The 21713-nt window shown below is 40.7% G+C and overlaps 1 protein-coding gene across 2 annotated transcripts; it reads right to left on the reverse strand.

The window, feature by feature from the left end:
• Positions 1-297: 297 nt before the first annotated feature.
• Positions 298-19288, reverse strand: gmip (GEM interacting protein). 2 transcript variants are annotated; one of them, XM_058050263.2, is made up of 21 exons: positions 19127-19288; positions 17879-17981; positions 17269-17362; positions 16218-16257; positions 13428-13553; positions 12646-12710; positions 12461-12568; positions 12289-12369; positions 11140-11298; positions 11005-11076; positions 10673-10863; positions 10505-10596; positions 10364-10426; positions 10173-10256; positions 8260-8402; positions 7997-8173; positions 6746-6883; positions 6483-6682; positions 6035-6368; positions 3811-3913; positions 298-2291 (listed from the first exon to the last, which is right to left on the reverse strand). In XM_058050263.2, exons 1-21 carry the CDS (start codon positions 19170-19172, stop codon positions 1744-1746), a joined length of 2967 nt encoding a protein of 988 aa, XP_057906246.2. In that variant the 5' UTR covers positions 19173-19288; the 3' UTR covers positions 298-1743. The 2 variants fall into 2 exon arrangements, with proteins under 2 accessions (XP_057906246.2, XP_057906244.2); XM_058050261.2 differs by having other exon boundaries at positions 10939-11076.
• Between the last annotated feature and the right edge of the window lie 2425 nt (positions 19289-21713).

The raw sequence follows: 21713 nt of genomic DNA on the forward strand, positions 1-21713 counted from the left end.
GTCGTTTAAAGATGTCAGAAGGAGTCAAGTTGTTAAAAAAAACTCACCTTTCAACGAGGATGCTCACAAGTTGCACAATAAGCCATTGTCACTCATAATAAACAATATACTTACCCTTTATTTTTTTTTTAAATGATGGTGTCTGGCGTTGTAACTGAACAACAACGCCATCTAGTGTCCAAACATGAAATATACAAGACAAAAATCCCAATAGTGGATCACTACTTTTGTAGCAGACGACACAAAAACACGACAAATGTACAAATATGTGATATAAAAACACAATATTTACTAATATTTCGTCTTCAGTATGAATTATATTTTGCTGATGTTAAGAAAATGGAGTACATTACAGTATTTTTTTCAACAACTTAAATATAATTTGTAGAATATACAGGTGTACAGATATCAGTAAATCTTTGAAAAGTTAATAAAAAATATATATTTGATAAATTCAATGTAGTTTGATGACGCCCTCTGCTGTTAAAACTATGTATTGCTGTGTCACGTGACCGGGAAGGCTTCCAGGTCCTTGGTCACGTGGTTAAAAGAAAGTTTGGGAGTAATGCAAGATGCTAGCAGCACACGAAAAACGACTGTAAAGACGAATTTAATAACTTTTTTTCAACAACTTAAATATAATTTGTAGAATATACAAGTGGATGTCAATAAATCTTTGAACAGTTAATTTAAAAAAATATACAAATTCAATGCACACCGAATGAAAATTGACTCTTCTTCATTAGTCACCATGATGTTCAATTTAGCAAAGCCGTCTTTTAGATTTGCTCATTTGAGTTGTTTGTTAAATTCGATGGCGCCCTCTGCTGTTAAAACTGTGTATTGTTGTGTCACATGACCGGGAAGGAAGCTTCCGGGTCCTTGGTCACGTGGTTAAGAGAAAACTTGGGAATGATGCAAGATGCTAGCAGCACACGAAAAACGACTGTAAAGACGAATTTAATAACTAAAGACTCTAAAATTATGGTCAGAATGCGCACACTGTATGTTATTTTACATTAATTGTTGTTACAATATTTAGTTTGACTGCTATTTATTCATTTTATACCGTGAAATGCTTATTATTGTCTTAATTGTAGTTTTTCACGGTTTTTGCTGGAGAAAAGAGCGTAGTTAATAGACTTAAACATCAGTTGAAGCGTGGCCTGTTCTGTACCTTAAATAAAACTTTGGAGTCATTTAAAATTAACCTTTTTATCTCTCTAGGTCACTGGTGTGTGGGAGTGAAAAACCTCAAATTTGCTTGAGGGGATAAGTCATTTGGCGCCACCTGCTGGTTATTATGTGTACTGTAAGTCTGGCATGGAGCTTTAAATACTGTATAAGATGAAACAAGTCAATTTGGTCATATTTTTTTCTGGTTATTTTTTTTGTTGGGTTATTTTAATATATATGTGTTTAGCTATCATTAATCTAATTTATGTGTGGTCAGTTGACACAATATGAGCGTGTGGAAGAAGTTAACAAGCAAATATGAGTGAAGAATGAGGATAATGTGCCTTTTTCTCCAATGTCAAGGCACACTTGAAGTTACCAAATATGGTACCTTGGGCTGAAAGTGCATTTCCGTTGTCTCTCAAGGTAGAATCCATGCAAATGTACCTCAAAGAGTCACTGTTTGTACCATTGTCAGGGCCTAAAAAGTACCAAAGTAGTAAGACGAAGCTATTAAGTACAATAATGTCTTATTTTCTGAGTGGATAGTAACTTTCAAGTCAATGCTCATACAAAAAGTTGCTCATCCTTCCCTGAGTGGCTTCTTCTGAGCTTCAGACCAGACAGGATCTTCTGTGCGGGCGAGGTGAAGTGTTGCTCTGCAGGAAGAGACTTGGGTGAGCGGCAGAGAGTCTTCCTCTGTCCACAATTATTGGAGACATCCACGTTGACATCAGCCAAACCAGATGCCCCCGGAGACGCCGTGTCCAGTCCTAGCATGTACTGCACAACATCACGTGGGTTTAGAGGAGCATCTTCTGAGGCGTTGGCAGTCCGGCGACAAGGCGGGCAGATGTTCCCGCAAGAGGCGTCTGAGTTCTGAGGAGGTGCGAGTGGTGATCGTTGTTCCGGAGAGGAGCTGCGACTGCTGTCGGCGCTACTAGGAGTCGCCGGAAGAGCCAGGGGTGGCGGTCTGGGAGCGACGGTCTGGTTGGCGGGAGGTCGGCTCCTCGGGTTGTGGTGGCGGTGGTACTTGACAGGCTGCCTGGTGAAGCGGAAGTTGGACGCGACAAAGTCTCCCGTTGGGTCGTGCTGGGCACCGCTCATAGCCAGGACTGGAGGAGAAAGGCACGTGGTTCGTGAACTCAAGTCCTGTTGGACACTTCATTAGGCACACCTGCTAAGTCTTCTCATATTGCATACAAATATATGAAAACAATGTCCACTTTTGGTATGACATGACATCCACACATGAATGAATCACAATTAATCATAACATAACTATAAATTCCATCACTAAAATTGGATTTATTATTAAAATTACATTGAAATATTTAGCAAGGATCTTATGATGAAATTTTGATGGCAACCAGCAAATAAATGCTAAATATCATAAAAATAATAAAATATTGATTATTTAATTTAATGTAATTGGAATAAATACAATAGTTAAATAACATTTATTGTTAAAATTACAATTGAGTTTGCAATTCTAAGGGTAAATATAATATATATAATATATAATATATATAATATAATATAATATTTAAATTACATGTATTGAATCGAACAATTATATTACGTAATTTATTCTAATATTATTTTTATATATTTTATATTATTTTATTATTATATTATTGTTTTATATTATTTTAATAATACATCGTATTACATGTATTATGACGATTATAATAATTAAAATGTTGTAATAATTGTTATTATTTATTATTATTATTTTATGAAAATAAAATACACAATTACAAATATTACATTTGGGGTAATTTTCCAAGGACCTTATGATTACATTATGATTGCATTATTACAATTACAATTTAATGTAATTGGAATAAATACAATAATTATATTACATTTATTGTTAAAATTACAATTGATTTTGCAATTCTAAGGGAAAATATAATATTTAAATTACATGTATTGAAATGAACAATTATTACATAATTTATTATAATATTTTTATATATTTTATATTATTTTATTATTATATTATTGTTTTATATTATTTTAATACATTTTATTACATACATTATGGCGATTATAATAATTATAATAACAGTTGTTTATTATTATTTTATTAAAATGAAATATTAAATTATAAATATATTACATTTGGGGTATTTTTCCAAGGACCTTATGATTACATTTAAGTGACAATCCACAAATCACTGATAAATATTACAATACATTTTTTAATATCTATATACATAACTTTATATGAAGCCTTAGGTTTAAGAAAAAAGTTAGCTACATTGTGTACAGTCAACCGCCACCAAACTAAAATTGGATCCAGGTTTGTGCCTTCTGCAGCCAATTTAACATAAAAAACGCGATAAAAATAAAATAATCTCTATTAATAACGGGGCCAGGGTACCTAATAAAGCGTCTGGTGTGTGTTGCCATTGCCACAAAGAGAACAAAGATCTGAAGGCCACAGAAAGAGTACATGAACACTTGGTAAAACATGGAAGGAAGTCTTACTAAACCACAGGAAAGTCACACAGACAAGTAAAAAAAAAAAAAAAGAAACAGGAAGTAAGAAAGCCAGCCACCAAAGCGTGAAGAACTGTAAATAAGCTCCAACTGTCATCAGTGGTGTATGACGCTAGTCCCGCCTACCTGCTCTGTCATTGGCTTCAGGGCCGATCTGGTCCACTGCTTCATTGGATGAAGACTTGTCAGATATATAACCCTCGCTCGACTCTCGCTTCATTCTTTCGCTCTGTTGGAACGACACAAGTTGAGTGGCGTCAGAGCTATCACAGAAGATGTTCGATTTCTTTTCAATGATCCAATTAGAGTGTGTAATGGGAGTTCACAATGGTGGTTTGGTTTTCATGAGAAAAAGTTTATGTTATTTTCAGAAATTTGCATTTTTTTTATTGCATGCCAGTGCTAAATAACCCGCCATGGGGCCAAAGAAAGTTGCCACTGCCAGCATTTTGATAAAGAAGGTGAGAAACACGATTACCAGGATGTCTATAATGACAATAAGTCATTATTTTGCATTGTTTTCTGCATGCAATGCAAAAATTATTCCCTATAAAATGTATTTTTTGTTCATATATTTAAGTGTCTGGTTTGTATTAACTGGATTTTAATTACCACATTTTTTTTTAAACGTGATGACCCAACTCTCCACGAATGCATTTCACTTGAGAGCAATATGAAGCCATAAAAAAGGCCACAAGGTGGCAGAAGTGCATTTTACACATGCACAATTCATCATGTGCGAAAAGGAGTAGGAAGAAGCAGTGTGGCCTTTTAGTACAGCCAACCTAAGGGACACCATGTGCAATAAATATAAAATGCCTATCCATTCATTCTCTATGCCGCTTATCCTCACAAGGGTCGCAGGGTTGTGCTGGAGCCTATCCCAGCTGTCTTCCAGCGAGAGGCGGCGTACACCCTGGACTGGTGGCCAGCCAATCACAGGGCACATATAGACAAACAACCATTCACACTCACATTCATACCTATGGACAATTTGGAGATGTATTTGATATTAGATATATTAATATTTGTGTCAAAGTTATGCTTGAAATTTATCTTTTTCTCTTGGAAATTGATATTTTCCTGAAACTTACCCATGTTCTACTGCTAATTCCTACATTTCCTGATGAAAGACGGGAATCTAATCTTTGTTTTGGTGTGTACCATGTTTATATAGCCATGGAACACAACATCCTCCATGTCTTGAAAGATCAGTCAAAAATGGTCCAAAATGGCCGCTACTGAAGGTGTTTAAATGAGACAAAACCGAGGTACCACTGTCTCACTTCTCCTCTCCTCCTTACTAGGGTGGACAAGTGGTTAGCACACAGGCCTCACAGCTAGGAGACCCAAGTTCAATTCCAGGTTAATTGGCGACTCCAAATTGTCCATAGGTATGAATGTGAGTGTGAATGGTTGTTTGTCTATATGTGCCCTGTGATTGGCTGGCCACCAGTCCAGGGTGTACTGGAGTTCAGACTTCTCGTCTGAAGACAGCTGGGATAGGCTCCAGCATCCCCCACGATCCTCGTGAGGATCAGCGGTAGAAAATGAATGAATGAACAAGGCTTCGCTACACATTAAAAAAAACGCCAGTCAACTATACATCTGGATGTGGGAGTCGTTACTGTGATCATTTTCTTCAGCAAGGAAGCTAACCGACCTAGCATGATGCTGCTGTTCAAATGTGAGTGTATTATTAGCACTGTAGCTAACAAAGCTATGCTAGTGCTGCTTGTCTTCACCTTGTCCTCTCAGGATGTTTTCTCTTGTGGTTTATTCTGTTCCTGTGTGCATTTAGTGGTTAGCGCGCAGGCTACACAGGTAGGAAACCTGAGTTCGATTCCACTCTCGGGCATCTCTGTGTGGAGTTTGCATGTTCTCCCCTTTTTCTCCGGGTACTCCGGTTTCCTCCCACATTCCAAAAACATGCTAGGTTAATTGGCGACTCCAAATTGTCCATAGGTATGAATGTGAGTGTGAATGGTTGTTTGTCTATATGTGCCCTGTGATTGGCTGGCCACCAGTCCAGAGTGTACCCCGCCTCTCGCCTGAAGACAGCTGGGATAGGCTCCAGCATCCCTGCGACCCTCGTGTGGATAAGTGGTCGAAAATGAATGAATGAAAGTGGTTACATTTGTATTTGCACAATTATTTAATGTGTTTATGTCTCCACTAGAGGGCGCCTGTGTACCACTAGCGGTACTTGTGCTGCAGTTTGAGAATCCATGCTGGGAAATATGAAGCAATGCAAGTGGAAAAGAAGCTTAAAAAGAGTGACATGCAGGCAGAAGGAAAACAACAAATAATCTTAAAGAAACAGTAAAGGACAAAAGAGAACACAACTTACTTCCAGTGAGTAAGGCCGCTCCCGGGAAGATGTTCCTTGCTCGGGTCTTGAGTCCAACTCCCCCTCCACCTGACAGCCACGTCCCCTGGGAGGGGTCTCCGGAAGCGGACCGATGGGAACGGGAGGAGTGGGTGTACCGGTTCTCTCTCTCTTCTTACACAGGAAGACTCTGTCATGCTGTGAGATGAGGAACTCCACCAGCAGCGCCTGGTAGGTGGTTTCCTGCAGCACCACCGTGGGCTGGTCTGTGGACACCGGGGGGCGCAGGAGAGTCGGGCCGAACACGATGCCCAAGTTGCTGGCGGACATTTTGTTCTCGTTGTTTCTGGAAACTCTATAGCCGCCAGACGGCAGATAAGACAATTCATAAGATAAGATAATTAAATATTTCTTACAAACAGCAGGAGGCGACAGAGGCAAGGAAAAACAGAAAGGGTTGCAAGCGTACTTTTGCAGGTGTGCTATAACATGTTGCAATGTGCCGTAGCAACATGGAGGCAGCCTCTGCAGTAACCTCTGTAGGCTGTGAGCCACATCCATGAACTCGTTAGTGTCTTGCATGGATTCCCAGTCGCCCAGATGCTGAATGCTCTTCCCCGCCGCCATGAAGTCATTGTAGAGGTCAAATGTCATCAGTGGCTCGGGAAGCTGAAAGAAAAACAACAATGGAGAACAAAATGAAGGGATTCAGGGGTGTATTTGATGACGTACCTCCTTGAAGAAGTGCTTCAGGATGCAGGTGATGTCATGTGGAGACAGCTCCGAGAGGTCCACGTCCTCCTTGTGTTCCTCGAAGGCCTGGCACAGCTTTTGGACGCGAGGCTTGGACCCGCTGACCCGATACACCCCCTTATGCAGGAAAAAAATAAATTAAGCACACCCACTTTACATTTCACAATAGATGAAAATATGAGCTGGAAACCTCATATTACAAATATACAACATAAGGTGGCCAGAAATATTTCAATATTTGTTCTCAATCAGAAATCACTCCACACTCTTTATTGCTCTCTGGTTCTACCATATCTTACTTATTGTGTGGAAATATGGGCTAATAACTATAAAAGCAATCTTCACTCGCTAAATGTACTGCAAAAAAGGACAGTAAGGATAATTCATAATGCCGCCTCCAGAGAACATACTAACTCCTTATTTCTAAAATCACAAATACTTCAACTTGCTGATATAGTTCATCTTCAAACAGCTAAAATAATGCATAAGGCTAAAAATAACCAATTCCCTAAAAATGTCATCCAATACTTCTCTACAAGAGAGGAGAAATATGATCTCAGGGAAGAACTACATTTGAAACACTTATATGCTAGGACTACGTTAAAAAGCCATAGCATTTCAGTATGTGGAATCAAACTATGGAATGGATTGAGTAAGACCCTCAAACAATGCACAACGATGAGCCAATTCAAGAAACAATACAAGCAGTTGATGTTTGCTAAATACAAGGATGAAGAGTCTTGAACCAGTCATGATGTGCTATATATATTTTAATTTAATTTAATTTAATTTAATTTAATTTAATTTAATTTAATTTAATTTAATTTAATTTAATTTAATTTAATTTAATTTAATTTAATTTAATTTAATTTAATTTAATTTAATTTAATTTAATTTAATTTAATTTAATTTAATTTAAACAATAAACTTAAATTATCTTCGAAATGCAGGAAGTACAAATGTAACAGTTAATGATTGTAAAAGTACCAGATGGACGGGTAGGATTTAATAAGCTTTGCTTCTTCCTACTCCTTTTGGACATGTGGAACTGTGAACTGATTATGTGATGCATTCAATTGTAATCTGATGCATGTTCAAATGAAATAAAACCATTACCATTACATTTTACCATGCGTTCCTGTGACAGTACTAAACAGATAATGCACCATAACAATGGTGCTCACACTAAATATTCTAAGTACTATTCTTAACATATATTTATTTTGATACCTGGACAGATAGAGCCCGACTTTCAATCTCAGACGTGCAGCGTCGCACCACAAAGGGCACGTCATCCCGTGTGTCCCGTAGTAACAAAGACAGGTGGACGCCAAACACCGCCCCCTTGTTGTTGTCACACTCAATCTGGCACACCTCCATGCACTTCCTGTGCAAACCTAGCCCACACTGAAAGAGGCACAAATGAATATAAAAACACCATCAACCTACTTGGAGTTTCCCTTGGGGGGGGGGGGGGGGGGGGGCACACACACCTCTTCACATTCCACCCCATTTACATAAATGTAGTTGTCGCACTGCTTGCATTTCACCATCTTGGTCTTCAGCTTCCTGAGTCGATGCGTCAGAGCGGCTCGGGACGGCGTTCGGACTTTGACCTGCTGTCCATCGAGGCACTCTAACAGAAAAATATATTGATAAGACAATGTATTATGATCCTGTCTAATAGTCATAATTCAATTGTGTACACATGAGCTTGTTTCATAACAGTGGTGTGAGACCGCACACAAGTTGCCAAGTAAACATTGTTGCCAATCATGATTGGCATATGGTTAGTTTTCATTGGGAAATGGGACGCTTTCCTTGAATATACAAGATCAGAATAGCTTGCCGACACCCACAACCCACAACTCGGACTGGCGAGAGGTACCGATTCCTTAAAATAAAGGAGTTGACAGCCGCAAGCTAACTGCTGAAGGTCAAACTGGTTAAAAAACAAACAAACTGGAGCACTAATAAGTGTACAAGAGATCCATTGTGCAGTCAAAAACCTAACAACAATGATATCTAGGTACTACAGGATGATACCCAAGTCAAATACCAATATTCTATGTCTATTTATGCTAGTGTGGATTCAATTTAGCATGTTTATTGGTGCTGAAATGTGCGTATTTGTCATTATTATTGCTTATTTATTTAACTTCATGGTTCTTTTTTGCTTTATGTATCCCGTTTTTTCCCCTCATTGTGTTCTGCATCCTGGCTAATGCTAGGAGTCCACTGGGCCGGCGCCAGTTGGTGCCAGTCCGAGCCAAAAATTATGTGATTGGAGTGTAGTGGCTCGCTGTGGCGCCAAATTAATGTTTGTTCGGCAATTACATAATCTTTGGCACGGACTGGCACCAACTGGCACCGGCCCAGTGGACTTCTAGCATCATTGCCGCAACTTGGCTTGTGCCATTACATTCCAGTGGATTCCAATAGGTGGATTGTTTGCGACATTTGGTTCCACTTGGTGGACACTTGATCAAGCAATCGGCGTGATGAAGATTTGGAAATTGTCTTGCCGCCAAACTCAATTTGTGCCGCCATTATGGGACCACTACGAGCCAGTTGGGAGGCAGTTTGAGCCACTGCATGCCACTAGGCACCTTATTGGTGACACTAGGCACCACAGCAAATTGCATTGCCGTGAACTGGCGCCGGCCCAGTGGACTCCTAGCATCATTGGCAACTTCGCGCCATTACCTTCCAGTGGATTCCAATAGGTGTATTGTTTGCGACATTTGGTTCCACTTGGTGGACACTTGATCAAGCAATCAGCACGGTGAAGATTTTAAATATTTTTCAATTTTCTTGCCGCCAAACTTAATTTTTGCCGCCGTTACAGGCCACTATGAGCCAGTTGGGAGGCAGTTTGAGCCACTGCACGCCACTAGGCACCTTATTGGCGACACTAACATCCAAAAGGCAGAGGAAGATGCTAACCTTGGCACAAAAAGTTTGACTTTTTTGAGTATTTAAAGAAGAACATGTATGTTAAAAGTGTATGGTGAGGGGTTTTCCAGCTTTAAAACGTATATAATTATTGTAAAAAATAAAGCTAACTGCTTCCCGGATTACTTTTGGACCCTTGGAGTAAACCCAAACACTAATCACTAAACTGTGCATATGGTTATAAGAATTACTATTATTATTATAGTTACCGGGGCTTCATGGCGGATGAGTGGTTAGCATGCCACACAGCTAGGAGAGCCGAGTTCGATTCCACCCTCGGCCATCTCTGTGTGGAGTTTGCACATTCTCTCCCACATTCCAAAAACATGCTAGGTTAATTAGCGACTCCAAATTGTCCATAGGTATGAATGTGAGTGTGAATGGTTGTTTGTCTATATGTGCCCTGTGATTGGCTGGCGACCAGTCGTAGCATAGAAGAGACGTCACTAACCAGATTCTGATGCCACGTCGCGGTCATCCGGGTCGTCTGAGAGCAAGTTCAACGTTGGTTTGTGAATCCTCCTAGTACAGTGGGCTGCCATTTTTGTAGTTGTTGTTGCAAAAATCCAACACAGAAGACAACGTCTTTTTATCGTCATTAACACGTCATTCCAAATGAATACCGTGTAGACTTGTACATACCAGGGCTTGACAGAGATTCCAAGCTGCCTTCGATGCTCTCGTTGTCGCTGAAAGCAAATCGCCCTAACGGGAAGCGGACATGTTGACTAATAACTTTCGAATGAAGTACAGGGTGTGTGGTTTTGAGCGAGGAACACTCACTGCCTTCGCTTGGTTGTCTGCAGGGACTTTCATCTCTCTGTGGTGATGAGTCCCGTAGGGAGCTAAGAGGGTTGCTGGTTTTCCGATGTTTCCTTTCAAGTAAAGAGTTTACCATGACACGATGTATAAAGCAGATGGATGGATATTAGTTATGTTATCGTCTGTTACCATTTCCCCTGAGCCACATACTCCTGGAAGGAGAAGATCGGCAGAGGCTGTTCTTGGCATCTTCTGCTCCGTATGTACATCATGTACGGCTCCCCGGGCTCCAAGGAGCGGCACGTCAGCTCCAGGTTGTGATATCCCAAAGGAACCGGCTCTGTCTGCTGCCGCTGGTAGTAAAACATGTTGACTGCGGACTGATGGAGAAGATGAAGACCGGTTTCTACAATGGATTTGCAACTGAGAGATTCTTAGGACTTGTAGCGCAGAACCTGCTTGAGCACTGTGTCTCCCTGACAGATGAGTTTACGAATGTGGGAAATAATCCTCTCTTTCACCTTCACCAGCTCATCCTGGTGGATCCTGGCGTCATGGACACACTGTTTGTACAGAAGCTCCGCCTCCATCACCTGGGAAATATAACACATAACCACTGCCGGAAAGTAAATACCCATTTTTTTTTTAAATCTTACCTTTGTCTGTTCATCCTTGGACTTCCTCCTCTTTTCCAGAGTTTTCATGCCTCCCATGTCGTCCACGATTTTAGCTGTGATAGCTTTAGCTTTTTCTAGCTCGTCACAGCGCTGGAAGTATTGCTGGCGGGCCTTTTTCAGAGATGTCACTGCTTCATTCTGAAACAACACAACAAAGAACCTATTTCAGACAGGATACAATACCCTTCCAATACCATACAACAGTCCCATCACCAAAAATATTGACTAATAACTTTGAATATGTTGAATTGGAATGTGCATAACAATGTGACTACATATTTAAAGTGCACTTTTAGAACAACTTCCTGATATCCTGTTGGCAAGAGAGTACTGTCGCGTTCCTGTTATATATCCTGCTCTTTATTTTCACATAGTACACAACGGATATGACTAAAACTACAGAAAAGAAATGGAGCAGGGTCTCAAAAATGCGAGTAATTCAGTTGACTTACCATCTTCCTCTTTTGGCAAGACAGTACTGTCGCGTTACTGGTATATATATCCTGCTCTTTATTTTTTACATAGAACACAACGTATATGACTAAAACTACAGAAAAGAAATGGAGCATGGTCCCAAAAATGTGGGTAATTCAGTTGATTACCATCCTCCTCTGTTGGCAAGAGAGTACTGTCGCGTACCTGGTATATAGCCTGCTCTTTATTTTCGCATAAAACATAACGGATATGACTAAAACTACAGAAAAGAAATGGAGCAGGGTCCCAAAAATGTAAGTAATTCAGTTGATTACTGTCCTCCTCTGTTGGCAAGAGAGTACTGTCGCGTTCCTGTTATATTTCCTGCTCTTTATTTTCACATAGTACACAACGGATATGACTAAAACTACAGAAAATAAATGGAACAGGGTCCCAAAAATGTGAGTAATTCAGTTGATTACTGTCTTCCTCTGTTGGCAAGAGAGTACTGTTGCGTTACCGGTATAAAGCCTGCTCTTTATTTTCACATAAAACACAACGGATATGACTAAAACTACAGAAAAGAAATGGAGCAGGGTCCCAGAAATGCAATTAATTCAGTTGATTACCGTCCTCCTCTGTTGGCAAGAGAGTACTGTCGCGTTCCCGAAATGGAGCAGAGTCTCAAAAATACTAGTAATTCAGTTGACTTACCATCTTCCTCTGTTCTTTGACCCACTGCTCCTTGAATTCCCTGCGCCACTTTTCAATCTCATTCCTCTTGGCAGCCAAGGCCTTTTGGGGGATGAAGAGATTGTGGATTAAAAACAACGCTCTACAGTAACGTCCAAAAGAAAACACCATCAAATCTGGGTATGAACTGTACTTGGTAACAGCGGTTCTGCACCAGCTCTGAAGTCTTCTTGGAGTTCCAGCTGTTCTTCAGGTCCTGTTCTAGAGCCATGGTGTAGATGTACTGCAGGGGCATCATTTCCTATGCAAGCAAGGACACTTTAGATCACAACATAAACGTTGTGTAGTTACTGTAAACTAATAAACAAGAAGGTCTACCTGTGATGTCAAGCTGGCTTTTGCCGCTTCGGACGCCTTCATGATGTTTTTGGCAAATTCTTGTTCTACCACCAAAGGAAATAGATCATATTTTGATCTTGATCTTCAGTTACAAGGCAATGCAATTTCATCATCCACAGTGGATTTAATTGGAAAGAAAAACTCTTTCTTGTAATATTAATAAAAAAGTATTTTTTTAATTTAATTTTATCTTGTGTTTACCGGAAAAATAACATATTTTAATCTCTTCATTTTAATGGTATTTATATTTGTAATTATTACTTATGGTGATTTAAAAATATTGATTAAAAAATAAATAAATATGATAAATTAAGCTAAAACATTATTTGAGAGATTGATTAAGAATAAATATTTTAAAATTAATTAAATTATTAATTAATTATTAAATTATATGTACTATATACTATATAATTAATAAAATAATAAAATAATAATACATACATAAATAATAATATAAACACTAATCAAATACACAATAAATAAAAATAAAAACAAAAAAAAACTTAAAAAGGACTCTATTACCAATACTAACTAAAGAAAAGTAGGAGCATAATTTGTCCCACTCTGCATGGAGCCTGGTAATCCCTGCTGTAATCCTTCCTGCGTATTCCGAGTATGTAGCCATCAGCCCTACCTTTAACATGACATAAAAACCTCATTGTTGCTAAGTCATGCATGAAGCCGCTCATATAGACGACAACACATCTAGTCTGGGTTGTAAATAAACTAACTCCATATTTCCAGGTGTGTATTTCGCTCACCCAAGCTGATTCTCTTCTCCATCCAGGCCAGGAGGTCTTTGGCGTAGCGGCACCACATTTTGGCGTACCGCAGGGCCGTCTCCACGCCATCCTCACAGCGGCAGAGCGCCAGGTCGGCCTCGTGGGCTGCCAAGGAGTACATCAACATCACGGCAGGTTCTACGCTCTTATTTGGAGGACAAATCACTTTCCACTCAGGGAGACAAACAATAGTTTCCAGAAGGTGTCGCTCGGATGTTCACAATGTAAGTATGGAGGCCAGAAAAAGCTAGTTGGCATGACTCCACATGATTGTGTCTGCACGCTACGCTCCTTCTTCTCCTTCTATCCGTGGCCATATTTGACTGATAAAAAGCGGAAGTTAAAACTTATCCACACAAAAAAAACTGATTCCTCAGCGTATTTTTATTAAGAAATAAATCTCCGAGTGGATTCCTTAGCGTCACAGTGTCCTCACTGTTCCCATGTAGGATTAGCCGGCAGAGGAAACCCAGATTGCCGGGAGTTAGGAGCTTTACAGGACGGCCACCTGGTGTGTAACAGTTTGGATGGGGTGTGAAAGGGCTGATGGGTAATTAATCCCAGCCAATGGGAGGAGGAGCACTCAAGGCTGCCAAAGATCATTCTCTTACACTTGGTAAGTATTCAGAACATTGCCAATAAATCTCATGACTTTAAGATGAAAGGAAGTGATGCTCTTCTCAACGAGCAGCGGGCCCTGCCCCCCCACATCTAAATCTTGAAGAACGTATTTGTTTGGCTTTCATGTTTTCTACTCGCTCACATGTCGTCTCTTCCACAGCATCCATAAAAACGAGAAGCACATGTTTCATGGCTAATTATGCAAATTATATGTCGTGATATCGTTAACGTCCTCATTATTGCTAAACAGCGCATGACAACATACAGTAACTACTCTGCATTGAAACCTACACAGCATTGACTTCCTGTTCAATGCAAAATAAAAATAAAAGCATGGCAAATTAGCATAGCTAATATCATTAATTCATTTATTTTCAAATGCTTATCCTCAAAGGGTAAAAAGGGGGTGCTGGAGCCTATCCCAGCTGTCTTCAAGCGAGAGGCGGGGTACACCCTGGACTGGTGGCCAGCCAATCACAGGGCACATATAGACAAACAACCATTCACACTCACATTCATACCTATGGACAATTTGGAGTCGCTAATTACCCGGAGAAAACCCGCGCATGCACGGGGAGAACATAAGAGAACTGTGTCCAAACTCCACTCAGAGATGGCCGAGGGTGGAATTGAACTCGGGTCTCCTATTTGTGAAGCCTGTGTGCTAACCACTTGAACACCGTGCAGCCCGTAAAAGGTTTTATTTCCTTTTGTTTACAAATTTGGGTAATAAGAGTTTAAGAGTCAATATAGGGGTGTTATTTCATGTCTAGAGGGCTCTAATAATGCTTAAATAGTCATTCATTTTCTACCGCTTATTCTCACAAGGGTCGCGGGGGGGGTATGCTGGAGCCTATCCCAGCTTTCCTTGGGGCGAGAGGCGGGGTACACCCTGGACTGGTGGCCAGCCAATCACAGGGCACATATAGCCAAACAACCATACACACTCACATTCATACCTATGGACAATTTGGAGTCGATAATTAACCTAGCATGTTTTTGGAATGTGCGAGGAAACCGGAGTCCCCGGAGAAAAGCCCAGGGAGAACATGCAAACTCCACACAGAGATAGCCGAGGATGGGATTGAACTCGGGTCTCCTCATAGCTAATATGAGTATGAAATATTGTAAACATGCATGTTAGGTTAATTGGCGACTCCAAATTGTCCATAGGTATGAATGTGAGTGTGAATGGTTGTTTGTCTATATGTGCCCTGTGATTGGCTGGCCACCAGTCCAGGGTGTACCCCGCCTCTCGCCTGAAGACAGCTGGGATAAGCTCCAGCATACTCCTAATTAGGATAAGCGGTATAGAAAATGGATGGATTGATATTGTAAATATTGTATTGGGTTGGCTAAACTAGCAAGCAAACGACACTGCCCCCTGTAGCCCAACACCTGAATCACAGCCCAGAACCATAAAAAATACCTATAAACTGATCCGAGAAGCATGGAGTTCTACTGTTGTTATTTAGTTATTCCAATAACCTCCCTCTAACAGAAATAAGCATAATGTCCCAAAGTAAGTGGAAAAAGCCAGCCTTCTATCACGAACTAAACGATGGCCCACACACGAGCACAAGGGCGTGCCCCGACGGAACACTTACAGGACAAACTCCTTGGTGGAGGTGAATTATTTCCATGAGGGGAAGTGCTGTTCAAGTGGCGCAGACAGACAGACAGACAGACGGAGCCAAAACAAGACCACAAAAAGAAGAGCCATTTAAGAAAAGTGGTTTCAAGATGACTGTCGGCGAGCTTTCGCTCCCTCCACCTTCCAATTGCCGTGGCGTTTAAAAAACACTCATTAGAAGCGCTGCTCTCCTGCTGTGTACTACACTGCTTTGAACTGTCTGTGTTTTTGTTTGTGTTTACTTTGACAAAACAACACCTCGCACGGCAAAAGAGTGCATCTGCGTCCTGCTTAATCTGACTGGATTTATCCTAATCTTGTTATGGTACCGCAGTTACAACTCAAGGCAGGACTGGCAAATAATTGGTACTCTATGAATGTTCTGAGCTCCTGTTTCAACACAGCAGAGAAATGCTCTATATAGCTTCCCATTGCCAACATCATACTGGTCGTTTTTAGATGGTAAACTACTTCCATGATGCATCATTATAGACCCCCGCCACAGCAAGTCTTACCTGATGAGTTCCCATCTCCTTCGATGGTGACACTGCGCTCCTAAACAGAAAAATAACTTCAAATAAGGTACTTTTACATTATCAATACAACGATAAACATGACCAAACAGCACAACAACAAATTTATACGTCTTTGGTAAATATTCAATGACGATGACGCAACTCTCCACTTGAGAGCAATTTTAAAAACAGCCACACGGTGGCAGTAGTGGATTTGATTAGCTATTTTGAAGATCTCGGCAGGGATCATGTGAATGGAAGAATGACACATGACAGGAAGGAGGAAGTGAAATAGCGTAAAGGAGTGTAGCGTGCAAGAGGTTAAGAATTGCAGATACATTTTAACGGATGCACACACGTGGTTTAGTTCCAAATGTGAAAATTGTACATAGTTTATGGTGTTATATTTGTAAATAAATTGTTATTTTGATGTAAAACAAAGTGAAAGTTACCTTTAAAAAGGGAGCTGCACTTTTTGGTGGGGAATTTTTCCCATCATTCACAATTTTTATGTGAAATTAATTCCCTTTTCTGTGTGCAGTTCCCCTTCAAAAAGTATCTTTTCACAAAAAGCTGGTTTTCTAGTCGGGAACTGATATTTTCCTGAAACATTCCTATGTCCTAGGGGTCGAGCTAAAAACAAGAAATAAATGAACCACGTTTTCATTCATTAATTTTCTACTGCTTATCCTCATGAGGGTCGCGGGGCTTGCTGAAGCCTATCCCAGCTGTCTTCGGGCGAGAGGCGGGGTATACCCTGGACTGGTGGCCGGCCAATCACAGGGCACATATAGACAAACAACCATTCACACTCACATTCATACCTATGGACAATTTGGAGTCGGCAATTAACCTAGCATGTTTTTGGAATGTGGGAGAAAACCGGAGTACCCGGAGAAAACCCACACATGCACGGGGAGAACATGCAAACTCCACACAGAGATGCCCGAGGGTGGAATTCAACTCGGGTCTCCAAGCTGTGAGGCCTGTGCGCGAACCACTCTTTCACTGCGCAGCCCTTTTGCTATAATCCGTAATATAAACAACTTACAGATGGTTCCTGGCGCTCTGCAGGTTCTGGGTTCTTTCCAAGTATGCACTCCGAGTTGAACTCTGAAGAATCCGACAGCAGGTCATCCTTGTCACTGAAAAGAATGGTTAAAAAAACAACATTATAAACAGCTCCTAGTAGTAGGATGCAACACAAACGTATTGGATATCATTAGAAAGTAAAGGTGTCCCTCATTGTTGTGGCCAGTGCATATTTTAAATTTTAAGGCCAATGAATTATCGCCTGTGTACCGCAGGAGCTTCGGGAGTCAATAATTAAAGTGAAAAAATCTTCCAAGAATTGCATCATTCTCCTGCACAGGGCGGTGGTTCCATCTAATTTTATACCTAATGTTGTGAGAGAGGGCATGGTGTGTGTCTGTGCCACGTCTGGTTTGTGATGACAAAAGACACACACAACAGTGACACAAGTATTGGTCCGGTTTAGCCATTACAGGAAGTGAAAATGGAAGAAAATTATGGAGTTGTTCCCCTTTTGGAGCTCAAACCCGAGGTCACTGATGGTGACTCTGCTGTAGTTCATCCCTGAGGTGTTTGATGGGCTTCGTCCATAACAAATGCATCCCAACACGGTGGACGGTGTTACTTACATGGAAATAAAGGACAAATCAAGGTTGTCGAAGTCTCTGAAGATCTCGCTGTATCGCTTTATTTCCGATTTGTGGTGCACCTTGGGCCCGTCTGAGACGAGAACTGTAAAGAAACACAAAAAAAAGGGTGTCAGAATCTCGCAATTTTGTATTTGCCGTTATCTCAATGCTACTTCCCTTCTAAAAAAAAAACCCCAAAAAAACAGAAATGTGCTAACTTCAAGCAGTTATTGCAGGGAAAGAAGCGTTAAAAGTAAAGTAGTGTGGGTATGTACTTTTAAAATTGGACTAAAATACACAAAAATAAAATAAAAACAGGAATAAAACGTACACATTTTATTTCTCCGGGTACTCCGGTTTCCTCCCACATTCCAAAAACATGCTAGGTTAATTGGCGACTCCAAATTGTCCATAGGTATGAATGTGAGTGTGAATGGTTGTTTGTCTATATGTGCCCTGTGATTGGTTGGCGACCAGTCGAGGGTGTACCCCGCCTCTCGCCCGAATACAGCCGGGATAGGCTCCAGCACCCCATGCGACCCTTGTGAGGAAAAGCGGTAGAAAAATGAATGAATGAATGTGCCTACTTAGACAAGCTGTACACTGACTACTCTAAAGTATACTGCCACAATATACCCTCCAGTTGCACGGTGTATGAGTGTTTAGCATATAAGCCGCACAGTCAAAAAAGTGTTAGCCTACTAATTGCCTACTCCATATTGTCCATAGGTATAATTTTGAGTGTGATTCCAGATTCAAATTTCATGTTGAGTACTATAAATGTGTACATGTTGGTAGGTCTGTATTACAATCAAACCCTCTATTTGAGAAGCACTGGGTCACTGTGATATTTAATCTTTAGTTCTGACTGGAAGGGAAAACAAAAACAAACCCTTAAGGGAGCTTGCGTCCAACTCTGGAAGGTTTACGTTAGAGAGAACACAATGCACACGTTGCATCGATACGACAAATGGTGCAAAAAAAAAAGAACATCGGCCAACCACATCCTGTGTGCAGTTGCCGTCCTGAAATCAAGTTATGCTTTTTGAAATTATTATCAAGTCAAATCACATGCTATATTCATTTCATGAAAAAAATGAAACATGGATTTTGAAGAACAGCATTTTCAGGAAGTTTGCCAGTCCGGTTTTGACAAAGAGGATGTTGCAAACGGTAACAGAAATTGCTTCATGCAATTAAAAAAACATCGGAATCGAATAAAAAAAAAAAAATCAACCTTATACTCACCTGTCGCTTGAGTAGACTCCTGACATGGCCCTTGAGCCTCTTCCATTTCTTCAACTGCAACTTAACAACTCAAACATCACATGACCTCAGTAGTAGAAGCTGAGTGTTCACTGAACGCCACTCTGACATTCAGTTGAATGCATCTTCCTGTTGATGGTTTGGTCCGTTCGTTGGTCGCCATAGGAAGAGGAAGTGCATCTCGGCCCGCCTACGAGCTGCTTGTGTTTTGACGTTAGAATGAAAGACAGTCAATACACGGGTATTCAACTTGCAGGTATTGTGGATGTTTTTTTTATGATACATAGCTTAGCATATATTCATAACATCATCATAGCACATTTATTAACTATGTCATTTTAACATTCCTAACAATAATATGAGTGTATGTTTACTCACCATTTGGAACAGCGCAATACTGTCACCTAGTGGCGTCTTATGGGTATTCTTCCGTGGTGGCATCACACAAAAAAGCCAAAGAAAAACAAAACTCACTTGTGTTTTGAGTGCATTATTTTTCACGGAAAATTCAGGCGGAACCCATAAATGTGTATCACTTCACAGCGGTAAAACGGTGGCGGGATGAGAGCATCAGTTAATGATGGCACCTTCACAGTCATGTGATCTCAGGGCAGCAGGTTAAAAAAAACTGTTGATATGAGGTAAGATTAACATAACAAAATTGAATCAGTATTAAATGTAAACCAGTTTAAGCGATAAAATAAAATAAACAAATAATTATGAGTCCAAAAATCTTGAAAGACAAGTTACAAGAGTTCCTCCCATTCCGTGAGGAAGTGGTAAATTTTTGGCTTCTTAATTTGTCTTTTTCCCCCACTCCGTTTGAAGCCCTTTCTTAAATTTGCAGTACATAAAACGTACGCTAATGAGTTAGCTTGGTAGCATGCTAATGTTTAAAGCTTTCAGTGATCTTGTAGCCTGCGTATTGTGGTGTAAACAAAGAATACTAGGAGAGTAATGATAAGAGTCCACTGGGCCGGCGCCAGTTGGTGCCAATTCGCGCCAATGCAATTTGCTGTGGCGCCTAGTGGCGTGCAGTGGCTCAAACTGCCTCCCAATTGGCTCATAGTGGCCCGTAACTGCGGCAAAAATTGAGTTTGGCAGCAATAAAATTTCTAAATGTTTAAAATCTTCGTTCACCAAGTGGAACCAAATGTCGCAAACAATGTCGCCTATTGGAATCCACTGGAATGTAATGGCGGGAGCCAAGTTGTTCCAATAATGCTAGGAGCCCACTGGGCCGGCACCAGTTGGTGCCAGTTCACAACAATGCAATTTGCTGTGGTGCCTAGTGTCGCCAATAAGGTGCCTAGTGGCGTGCAGTGGCTCAAACTGCCTCCCAATTGGCTCGTGGTGGCCCGTAACGGCGGCAAAAATTGAGTTTGGCGGGAAGAAAATTTCAAAATGTTTAAACCAAATATCGCAAACAATGTCGCCTATTGGAATCCACTGGAATGTCATGGCACGAGCCAAGTTTGCACCAAAGATTATGTGATTGCCGCGTACTGGCTCGCTGTGGCGCAGAATAACGGCAACATGGGAACATGCCGAGCGAACATTAATTTGGCGCCACAGCAAGACAATCACATAATCTTTGGCGCGAACTGGCACCAACTGGCACCGGCCCAGTAGACTCCTAGCATTAAGGTGACAACAGGGGTGTTATTTACTAATTATGGTAAAAAAAACATATTAAACAGCTTTTCTATGCTCCGACTATGAAAATATTTTGTTAATCTAGTATGGCAATGGAGAGGGGACAATATAAAAGGACAGACGACGAGACGGAACCTTTTACGATATCCATGTGCTAAGCGCTCTGGTCTCGATGTACTGGTAACCAAAGACGTGTTGACATCTGTTACCTCGGTCAAACATCAATAAATGTGACCACCGGGACTTCCAAGTGAGCTTTACTGTGTCTTTTAATCAATTCACTTTCTTAAATGTACAACCGACGCCTCAGCTCGGCATCCCTTGGCAGTCCGCATTCAGGGGATAATTAGAGACATGCGCCATAAGTGACTTAAGGTGTAAAAACTCTCCTGACTGACATAAAGTGCATGTTAGTTCTCAAGTGAAGGCTATTTTGTCTTATGGTGGGCATGAGCCTATACGATTACATAAGCAGTGGAGCTTGCATCTGCAGGAGAGTGTTATTATAAAGTATTTAGAATCCTATGGATATGGAATAGGCGAGATGTCACTACAGATGTTGGGCTAGAAGATAAAGGCATCGGGGTGGATGTCTGACAGGGGGCATCTGCAAACGCTTTTCCCACTTGAGGCCTGCACGGCGGTTTGCCTCACCGACAACACTGTGAACAGCTGCTCCTTGGAGCTGATGTGGCACTGTGGGAATTGCATGGTAGGGGGCAGCAGAGGACAATTTTAAAGTAGCTTTATAAAGAGAAAAAGGCCTCAATTTATGTGAATAAAGTATTTTTTTACAGGGTTTTCATATTATGAACATAAACAGAATCATGTGTTAAGATGAGGACTGTAATATTTCTTTGAAATATGCAGATTTATTCTGGTTATATTGAGAATTTCTTACATTTTATTATAT

This window comes from Doryrhamphus excisus, linkage group LG16 (assembly GCF_037039965.1).
Source record: "Doryrhamphus excisus strain RoL-2023G ecotype Guam linkage group LG16, RoL_Dexc_Guam_v1.1, whole genome shotgun sequence".
In the NCBI taxonomy this organism is placed as follows: domain Eukaryota; kingdom Metazoa; phylum Chordata; class Actinopteri; order Syngnathiformes; family Syngnathidae; genus Doryrhamphus; species Doryrhamphus excisus.

Coding starts and splice junctions, on each gene's coding strand:
- gmip (XM_058050261.2), bottom strand. CDS start 19,172: ATGGAAGAGGCTCAAGGGCCATGTCAGGAGTCTACTCAAGCGACAG. Junction 11,299..12,288: donor TCAAAGAACAGAGGAAGATG/GTAAGTCAACTG, acceptor GTGTTGTTTCAG/AATGAAGCAGTGACATCTCT. Junction 6,884..7,996: donor GTCGGGCTCTATCTGTCCAG/GTATCAAAATAA, acceptor TTCCTGCATAAG/GGGGTGTATCGGGTCAGCGG.